Source organism: Elaeis guineensis, chromosome 6 (genome assembly GCF_000442705.2).
Source record: "Elaeis guineensis isolate ETL-2024a chromosome 6, EG11, whole genome shotgun sequence".
NCBI classification, from domain to species: domain Eukaryota; kingdom Viridiplantae; phylum Streptophyta; class Magnoliopsida; order Arecales; family Arecaceae; genus Elaeis; species Elaeis guineensis.
The window spans coordinates 125,342,329-125,353,011 of NC_025998.2; the positions used below are offsets into that span (position 1 = coordinate 125,342,329).

A 10,683-nucleotide genomic window follows, 5' to 3' on the forward strand; every position below is an offset into this window, starting at 1 on the left:
CCCAAGTAGTTACCATAGATCCCTTCATGACCCTCACGAAGTACATAATCTACCTTAGTTGGCCATAAACACTGAAGTAAGGGCCACGAGAATGACTTTTTATAAAGTCTCCCTTCTAGGTAGATATACCAAGGGGTTTGGCACTTAATCTTTCGACCCTCGATAGGGTTGGTTGGTAAATTATTATCGACAAGATAGTCGATGAGATGATCTATCCAACTTAGCTCATATCCGACCAGTAGAACAGCTAGTTCTTCTTCAATGCTTGGTATTTGCAGGTGCCCGATGAAGATCCGTCTATCGAGGTCGGCATATCCTAAGATGATAAGGTGAGATAGGGCATCTACTCAAACATTCTCCTATCTAGATATCTATTGTACTTCCAAAATTTGAAAAGCTGTCAAGAGTTTCTTGAGCATCTGTAAGTATCAAGCCATTGTTGGGTCTCGGGCTTCACATTCTCTCCGGATCTAACCGACGACGAGTAGTGAGTCTGTGAAGACTTCGAGTTCTTTTATCTTGAGCTTTTTGATGATGTCGAGGCTAGCTATCAATGTTTCATATTGTCCAGAGATAGTAACCCAAGAGGAAGGATGAATTGTGTTCTTAAAATTTTGTAGAATTTTGAAAATTTTTGCTAACTTGAAAAATGGTGAGTAGAGAACAAGGTTAAATTTTTAACAAACTTGTAGAAATTATGCCAAGGTGTGAGTAGCCAAAATATCAAGAAAATCAGAAAGTCAAGCATAAATAAAGATGTATGCAAATATGAAGGCAATCATTACACAAGCACAAGCACGATAAATTTATAGTGATTCGGTGCCAATCCTTGCACCTACATTCACTCTCCAAGCTTATCCACTTGGTAATTCTACTATAATTTTTAGAAGATTATAACTAAATTATTTTTCAGACTCACAATCCTAATCTAGTTAGTTTTTTCAGATTCACCCATCAAAATCTTATTCCAAACTATGTTCTTATTTCAAACTAAGTCCTTTGACTTAGTTCAATACAATCATCCAATTATAGGCTTGGATAGGCTTTACACCCTAAGTTTTTTATCTCAAAAAACTTATAACAATCATCAGAGTACAAGAGATAATAAATTCAAAGTATAATAAATGAAACTCTTAAAACTTTTGGAGATAGCTGAAGTTATAGATCAAATATGAAGAACTCCCTTAATGCTTCAATAAAAGCTTGAGAGTAAACTAGAAAAAAATTTTCGATAGTAGGTGTGCTCAATCAATACACTCAAGCTCTTATTCCTCAATTATGAAAGTGATTGAATGCTCTCTTTTAGTGCTTTTGCTTTCTCAAGAATTTTCTTAAAAATTTTCAATGTAAAATCTCTTTCAAAAGTCAATCTCCATCTTATTTTTCAAACCAAATTCCATACTTAAATAAGTCCACAAAAGGCTAGAGATATTGAAATAATCATTAGAGAGCTTAAACTAGCCATTTATAGCCGTTGGAAAAGGTTAACAAACTAGCTATTAATTAATTCTGTCAGAACTTAGTTGAGTCGGCTCTTAAACTTTAATATCGGGTTGACTTCTGCTAGGGTCAATGTGGCTTCTTGCTGGGGTCGACACGAATGTTGGGTCAACTATTGAGATTTCTGAAGTCGGCTCTCGCTGAAGAATTTAAATTTTGTTACTTTCTATCTTTCTATTATGAGATATCAGTAGGATTGACTCTTAGACATCTGAGGTCGACTAGCATTTAGGGTCGACTCATGAAACTTATAAAGTCAACTCGAGATACAATAGGGTTGACTCAAGTTTCTTTGGAGTCAGTTTGTATTCTTGTTCTTCAAAACATAGCTCTCTATTCGGTATTTTGAGTCTTTAGTTGGGTCGGCTCTTGAAATAGTAGGATGGACTCGAGTTTAGGATCGACTCGAAAGGATATTAGGGTCTACTCGATATGAAGTAGGATTGACTTGTCAATATTTTGGGATACACTAGAATTTAGAGTGGACTCTAAAAAATGTGAGAGTTGGCTTGAGTATTGTTAATTCCTGATACATTGTGTATACGAAAGTGTGCTAAAACTGATTTTTTTCTTTATCAAAGTTGATTTTTGAGTAGTTTTACTTGATGATCAATATTTCTAGGCTAGACTACTTGCTTTATCAAAATGAGCAATCTATTAGTTTAGAGAGTCTTTATCTACACATAATCTCAAGCATTTATTATTATCAAAAGTATTTAAGTATTTTGGTATCATCAAAATCAATTTTTGGATCGACACTCCGTATTCAGCTTTGTTGTTGGAAGCATTAAAGTCGAATCGAAGAGCATACTCTGTTATAGCTCTTTCTAGACTTACAAGAATAAGCTGAGCTCCACATCCTTGTGAGTTCAAGGCCTCGTCCACATGTAGGACCCAGTGAGGTATTTCTTCTATCTCCTCGGATTGTGCTAAAGTCTATTTCTGACCAAGGATAGTACATTTGATGAGGAAGTTAGTCAAGACTTCGGCTTTCACCATAGGTTGGGGGCAATAACTGATGTCAAATATTCTGAGCTCGATTGCCCATTTTACTATATGCTATAGGTGTCTGGCCTTTGAAGAATAGACTTTAGGGGCTGGTTAGTCAGAACAACCACCAAGTTGGCTTGAAAATATGGTCAAAGCTGTCGTACTGAGGTAATTAGTACATAAACCATCTTCTCAGAGCTTGAGTACCTTATTTTCACATCTCGAAGGATTTTGCTGGTATACTAGATTGATTTTTGATTTTCTGTATCCTTTCAGACAAGTACCAAGCTAATGGCAACAGGTGAGATAGATAAGTATAGATATAACTCCTCATCTACTGTTGGTTTGGAGAGCAGTGGAGGGGATCCAAGGTATCACTTAAGTTTCTTAAATACAACTTGGCATTCATCCAACCACTCAAAATCCTTCGTCTGCTTGAGAACATTGAAGAATAGGAGATACTTCTCGATCGACCTTGAAATAAATCGGTTGAGAGCTGCTATTGGACTTGCCAAGCACTATATATCTTTTTTAGTGCTCTGATGCTTCATTTCCAGTATTGCTTGGATTTTCTCTGGGTTTGCTTTTATTCTATGCTGAGTCACTATGAATCCTAAGAACTTTCTCGAGGTCACAACAAAAATATATTTATTGGGGTTGCACTTTATTTGGTACTGCCTCAGCTTGTGACATACCTCCTCGAGGTCGACTATGTATCGATTTATCTCGATGCTCTTGACCAACATATCATCGACATAGACTTTCATATTACATCTGATCTGATGCTTGAACATCTGGTTGATGAGGCACTAATATATGGCTCCTATATTTTTTAAACCAAAAGACATCATTTTATAGCAATAAAAACCTTTGGTTATGAATATAATCTTCTCCTCTTCTTCGGGTGCCATCCAGATCTAATTGTATCCTAAGAAGGCATCCATGAAGCTTAATAGCTGATATTCTGAGCTAGTATCTATAAGTTGATCAATCATTGGAAGAGAGAAACTATCCTTTGGGCACATGCTTTATTGAGATCGGTGTAGTTGATGCAAATCTTTCATTTGTCATTTACTTTCTTGATCATGATGATATTAGTGAGCCATTCTGGATAATGAGCTTCTCAAATAAATCCCACCATCATGAGTTTGTCGATTTTTTCCTCAATTACTTGTTGTCGCTTTGGAGTGAAGCTCCTCTTTCTCCATCGAACTGGATGATGATCCGGATCCATGTTCAACCTATGAACAATGATGTTAGAGAGTATACCTGGCATATCAGATGCTACCTGGTGAAGACATCCTTATTGCCCTACAGAAATGCCATTAGTCGATCTCGATGGTCGGGCGTTAGCTATGCCCCGATCTGAATAGTCTTTCTTAAATAATCTCTAAACAGGACTGTGATAAGTTGTTTGGCTAGCTCTTCTTTGACCTCCTTTGATTCTTCCATGTGGTCTTTAATTGGCAGAGTCTGCATTGGTCATTTTTCTTTTATAGTTCTTAAGAAGCATTGTTGGGCAAGTATTTGATTTCCTTATATTTCTTCGACCCCATTCTGAGTCGAGAATCTCATTAGTAGATGATATGTGGAAACTATCACTCGCAATGCATTCAATCCGGATCGTCTAAGAATCACATTGTAAGCGGAGGGCATCCAAACTATGAGGAATGTAAGTGGTATGATTTTTTCCCGAGGCCCTCGTCCAGTGGTCATTGGTAGAATGATTTCCCTTTCTACTACTATAGAATCCTTAGAAAATCTGACCTAAGGAGTATTGACTTTCTTTAGTTGGTCAGTAGTCAATCTTATTCATTAGAATGTATTATAAAATAACATAGGCCAAGCTTTTATTATCGATTGAAACCTCTTTTATATCCTAATTTACTATCATCATTGATATGATGATAATATTATCATGAGGAGTTTGAACTCCTCAAAGATTATTATCAGAAAAGAAAACAATATCTCCAGTATGTTATCTCTTTGTGTCTCCAGCTCGATCTTCTGCCCCCTTATCACCAGCAAAATCTGAAATCATGTTGATGACTCTGGTTATGGGTCGGTTATAGTTTTTCTCCTCATCGGATTGGTGCCGATGTAGCTCCTCAATTGCATGGTTCTCATGCTTCCGAACATATTTGCTGAGATAGCCTCTCCAAATTAGGATTTCGATTTCATCCTTTAATTGGAGACAGTCCTTGGTATCATGGCTGTGGTTGTGATGGAAGTTACAGTACTTCCTCTTACTCGTTGGTGAGGTATTTATTGGTTAAGGTCGGTGAAGATACCTCTGATCCTCGATTTTTATCAGGATCTGAGTCCGAGGAGTGGATAGAGGAGCATAGTTATCAATTCATCAAGGCATACTCCTTGGCCTGGGGTTCTTCGATGGTCTGAAGGATTCTTCTTCAACTCGAGCTATGCATGGTTCCTCCTGACCTCGCTTCTTATTGGGGATTGTTCCCCCCTCAGCCTGTTTATGCATGGCTTGGGACTCTTCTGCTTGCACATATTTTTGAGCTTATATCAGAAGGTCAGCATAGTCTCTCAAAAAAGTTCTGTCGAGAAAAAAGATAAGGTGGTCATTCTGAAGTGCTTGCTTGAGCACCGACAGGGCCACTGACTCATCAATATTGCATAGTTTGAGCATGGCTGCATTAAAACACATCATATAGTCACGTAATGATCTCCCCTCTTCTTGTTGGATCAAGAAGAGACTGTCGGTGTTCTTTGGCTATACTTGATTGTTGCCAAAATGGCTGACGAAATACTTTTCGAGTTGTTCAAATGAATAGATGGACTCCAAAATACCATACCCATGTCAATTTCTTAAGGGTGGCCAGGAAGGCGAGATAGAAGAGAGCGTCTGAGGCATCTTGGAGCATCATGAGGGCTTTGTTGCCCTCTAAGTGGTCGAAGGGATCTAAAGAGCCATCATACAACTCTATTTGAGGCATCTTAAACCAATCTAGAATCGGTTCCTCCAATATCGTATGGGAGAAGGGGGGTCACGAGTTGAAGCCAAGACTATCATCATTCCTGTGGCCTCTGCTCTGCATCTCCCCAAGATGACATTCAATCTCCCAAACTTTTGTTTGAGATCATCCTCCCAATGAGATTTCCTGAGAAGTGGAGAGTAGCCCGGGGTTGAATCTTTGCTAGAGGATACAGGAGAATGCCGACATTATTCTTTTCTCTATGGGTTTTGACAGGAAGGAGATCATCGAGTGACAAGAGCAGAATGATGTGTGCATCGAGGTGCTGGCTCTAGACTCCTAGGGCTAGAGCAGCGGATGTGCCGAGAAGGAGCTGCCTGATAAATGGGCTCTTAAGGCTGTTGCCACTTTGTTGCTTACTAGAGCTTCTACACGGCATTGGTTAATGCCTAGATTTGTTGGACAAGGGCATCGAATTACCGCATGTCTGTCATTATGGAGGGTTGTGTAGGCCCTACTGCGGTGAACAATCAGATGGCATCATTTTGGTTGTGATGGGATGACTATTGGCGTGAGGGGACAGAATTGTTGTGCACTTTTGTGCTCACCATATTCCTTTTTCTCTTCAAATAGGCATGATGCCCTTTCTCTAGCACCAAACTACTGTTGCAAGTCTCCGATCCAAGGTGGTGGATGTGGTTGGTCTCCTTTTGACCTGAAGGTCAGTCTCAATTCGAGGACTGATACTCCTTCAGAACCTAAAAAGGAAGTTCATTCTCATCAGAGATTCTCTGATGGGGGACTCTTCAATATTTAAGTCAGTCAAAGTTTGAGAATAGTAGAGGAAAGAGTATGGGAGTGAGAGAGTGAGAGAGTGGATTTCTTCTCTTGAAAGAAGAACTTACTTGGGAGTCCCCTATGCCCCCTTTATATAGAGGGGGTAGCCGTGCGCGCCTCCAAATTCGGTAACCGAAGTAGAGAATCAATGCCCATGATCACAATGATCATGAGTAGTAAGTTACAGGTGTTAATTACATAACATTAGCTTTCGTGCTAGTGATTAACGGAAACCACATGAGATTATGTGAGATTTCTTCGGATCCATTTTTTCTTCTTTAGCGATCCGATGGCTTAAAGCTTCATCTCGAGCCGTCGGCTTGTCTTCGACCATAGGGTCGGTATATGTCCGATGATGGAAAATTATTTTAGTTTGGTCACTCGATCTTCTTTTTCCGACATCTAAGGAAGTTGTCGGTATTTGATCCAAGGTATATATTCAATCACAATCTAAAAAAAGGAAGGTCGAGATCAGATGGTAGATTCTCTTCACTGTACTAATCAGAGTCCATTTTGGAATAATCTTTCGAGGAATTGGCCATGATAAATCTGATCCATGCATAATATCATGAAAAATGAATATAAATTTTTGATTGCTCCTTAGTATCGACAATGGGTCTGAAAGGTATCTAAAAGGAAAAAATTTAGATATTTGCACTTTGTCAAAGTAAGGAACCATAGCATATATATTTGGAACAGATTTTTTTATAAAGAAAAATTGGTATGTGCTATTATAAAATTTAAATGGATTTAACAAATTGCTTTCTTTTTTTTTGGAAAAAGAGGATCATTTTCTTGTTTAGCTGCAATTCTACATTTCAATGATTATCAACTTGAGGGTCAACAATCTGGATCAGATCAGTCAACTTTTGGTTAGATGCTATTGGATCATTTGCTGAGGGATCTAATTAACATAAAATATCAACCTAGTTATTAAGTGGATCCGTCATCCAACTTTATTAAATTTGCTCCCGACAAAGTACTTGAGATATACATGATGCCATTGAACTTCCTATGTTTATTTAGTATTTAATTTCTAAGTATATTTTTGTTTGGCTTTTTTGTCATCATTATTTTTGAACTGTCCTAATTTTCCATGTTATTTTACAAATTAATTATCGTTATATGAACTTATGAGTTAAAGTCTAATGATTTCATCTTAGGCTTTTAGTTGATATCTACACCAAGATCTTTGGTATCGGTGTCAGGCGTCTTGATAATCAGGTCTAAATATCTTGGCAGATATAAATTGTGACATCCTAAAATGTTAAAATTCAAATTTATTGGCTGATCCAAATTATGTTAAGCTCAGTTCAAGCTTGAGCCAAGCTTGTGTAGATATTTAATATAACAAGCTGAGCCCAAGCAACCTGGTACTTGGCTCGATTTGTCTTGTTTGCACCTATTAAAAAAAAAAAAGGCTCTAACTCATGAGATATTTTCCGCATATAGAATCATGTGATCAAAAGAATTGTCACACAATCACTGACATACATGCACACTAAACCATGTCCATATATTTCATAAAATGCCCCTTTAATGCCTAAACTAATCTTTATTTTATTGAACATAATTCCTAACATTATGCATATATTCTCTTTTTCCATAAAATGTCCAAAATTGCATGAAAGTGATGATATTATAAACTTTCATTTGTATTTTTTATAACACAACTAGGCATTAAATTTTTTCCATGAAGAAGGATTTTAGAAAAAAAAAAAATTATTGTTTCAAGTAGCATTCTAGATATACCATTAACAAGAACTATATATGCATCGCTTAAGGAAGGAAGTAAGAAGAAGGTAGTGATTTTGTTTATTTTTTTAAAGATAATTACCAAAACATACTTGCATTCACAAAAATATAAATTTTCCATCCTGTTTTGAATTGTTTTATTTCCACCAACATCTCATTTGATAAAAATAACTAAAGTTTGTCACAATATACAAGCTTATAATTGGCATGTATAGCAATGTATAATATGAGAAAATACCTGTTTATAATTGTTTATTTCAATGACATGAAATTGTAACAAAATTTACATCACATATCGATGGCATGAACCATGATCTGCATCATGTAATTAGTGTTAAATTGTGTTCATAGTAAAGGTTAAGGCATGCATGAAGAATAAAATGAGAAGGGCGAAACATTCTATTTAGGTTACGTATTGAAATGTAATAATAGTGAAATATTCAATTATAGTTGGATTTTTAATTCATTAATATCAAGCACTCACAAAAGTTATCATACATGTCTTTTCTTTTTGATGATAATAGTTATTATACATGTCAATAGAATGAACCTTCTATTTCCATAGTAAAAAGTAAGGCATGTATCATGAACAAAATAAGAAAGGAGATGGCAAACAAAGCACACCAACAGCATACAATTTCATGCCCAAACGAGACATGTGCATGCTTGTGCTAGAGAGAGAGAGATCCGTTTGCAAACAAAACCAAATTTGAGTAAAGTTGATGTCAACTTCACACTATAAATTAGATCGACTCGATCATTTAATAAAGCCTTCACAACTTAATAATCAGTCCTGTACGTATCTGGAAAAAAGTTTTGAATGATGACGACTGCTAAGATCATCTTTAGTATCAAAAGTTTTTGGAACATTATATCTATTACATGTTTCTTTTTTGTGTAGGGAGGCCTGTGAGAAATATACCAAAGCTATGAATGAGCTAGCTTTCAAGTTGCTGGAGTTGATTTCACTGACCTTGGGCTTGCCGGCCAAGCGATTGAATGGATTCTTTAAAGATCGAGCTAGCTTCATCCGCCTCAATCACTACCCTCCATGCCCCTCCCCTCACCTCGCTTTAGGTGTCGGCCGGCACAAGGATGCTGGAGCCCTCACCATCCTGGCTCAAGATGATGTTGGTGGACTGGATGTCAAGAGGCGATCTGACGGTGAGTGGATTCGTGTGAAGCCAATTCCCAACTCTTATATCATCAATGTCGGCGACATTATTCAGGTGATCAGGCATCAAGATTTCAACTTCCTATCATTTATATTATTCGACATTGATATCTAATATAGGCTTCATGAAAAACTAATGTTTGACATTGTTTATGATAGGTCTGGAGCAATGATAAATATGAGAGTGCGGAGCACAGGGTGTCAGTGAACTTGGAGAGGGAGAGGTTCTCCATTCCTTTCTTCTTCAATCCGGCACTTTATGTGACAGTGCAACCATTAGATGAGCTTATAGATGAAAAGAAGAGGCCAGCTAAGTACAATGCATACAATTGGGGGGAGTTCTTTAAGGCAAGGAAAAATAGCAACTTTAAGAAGCTGGAGGTGGAAAACGTCCAAATTTATCATTTCAAGAAGGCGGTATGATTTTTTCAAAAGTCTCGCTATGGAGAGGATTGTTAAGTCATATATATAAATATATATAAAGGACTGTTATGCTGACATAAAACCTATTGTGTGTTCCATACTGTGTATCGTTCGCATTGTGTTAACATAAAACCTACTATGTGTTATGTTGACATGAGTCTTACTATGGAGAGGATTGTTAAGCAAGTCATGTAAAGAAGTGTTACGTTGACATAAAACCTACTGTGTGTTCCATGCTAGGTATTGTTCGCACTGTGCTAACTAGAAAGTATGTAAAATATTATGATGCTTTAAGATATGGATGGGTTTCCCTTCCCTGCAATTGCTTAATTTCGACTCCAAATTAATGCGTCATTTAGTTTAGTTTATTGCGTGCTTTTATTCCTGATAAGTGGGAGTGGAAATAATTTCAGATATCCAAGAAATTAAGTCACTTGTTTAATGACTCAACTCATTTAATGAGTTCTTGGTCATCTATTTATGAGCACCTGCGACCAAAAAAAAAATTTGCGGGCAACCAAACAGGCAGCTTTACAAAAGCAATGTGGATGGCAATGCTTGGATCTTCCACTTTGAGCTCTTCATCTTTCTTCTGACTACGGTCAAAACCAATTCCCTCACCAAAATATCCCTTAAAAGAGACACCCAGTTACTAATGACTCTCTTCTAGTTCTTTTTCTTCCTGGAAAACAAGTCCATCCTGTTTTTCTTCTCCACCCATTTTTTCCCCCTTGTTTTTTCTAAAAAATTATTATCTACTTTTTCTCCTTTCATTTTGTATTCTACTAATTGAAGATGTAACATTTCAAGTTCTAAATATTAGTAGAATATAATTCACAGGAGTTATTTTTGTTATAATTACATAATGTTCCCTTGTTGTGGGATTGTATCATGAGCTCAACCTATAAGGTCACCCTATTTTGCTCTCCTCAGCCAATAAGAACATGATGTTAAGCTTCTCGGCTTTCGCTCAACACCTCTGCAGCACCTATCTGCATCAAGATATAAACAGGATAATTTTCTGTTAGAAGTGACTTTGTGTGTATCAAAGAAGTAAATCAACAA

The 10,683-nt window shown here is 37.0% G+C and overlaps 1 protein-coding gene across 1 annotated transcript in view; it reads left to right on the plus strand.

The window, feature by feature from the left end:
* LOC105060009 (protein LATERAL BRANCHING OXIDOREDUCTASE 1) overlaps positions 1–9,948 on the plus strand; it is a 39,782-nt gene extending 29,834 nt beyond the window's left edge. Inside the window, exons 2-3 of the mRNA XM_010943559.4 lie at positions 8,923–9,250; positions 9,355–9,948. Of these exons, the coding sequence (XP_010941861.2) occupies positions 8,923–9,250; positions 9,355–9,618 (592 nt within the window). The 3' untranslated portion in view covers positions 9,619–9,948. The remainder of the gene's footprint in view (positions 1–8,922; positions 9,251–9,354) is intronic.
* The last annotated feature ends 735 nt before the right edge of the window (positions 9,949–10,683 follow it).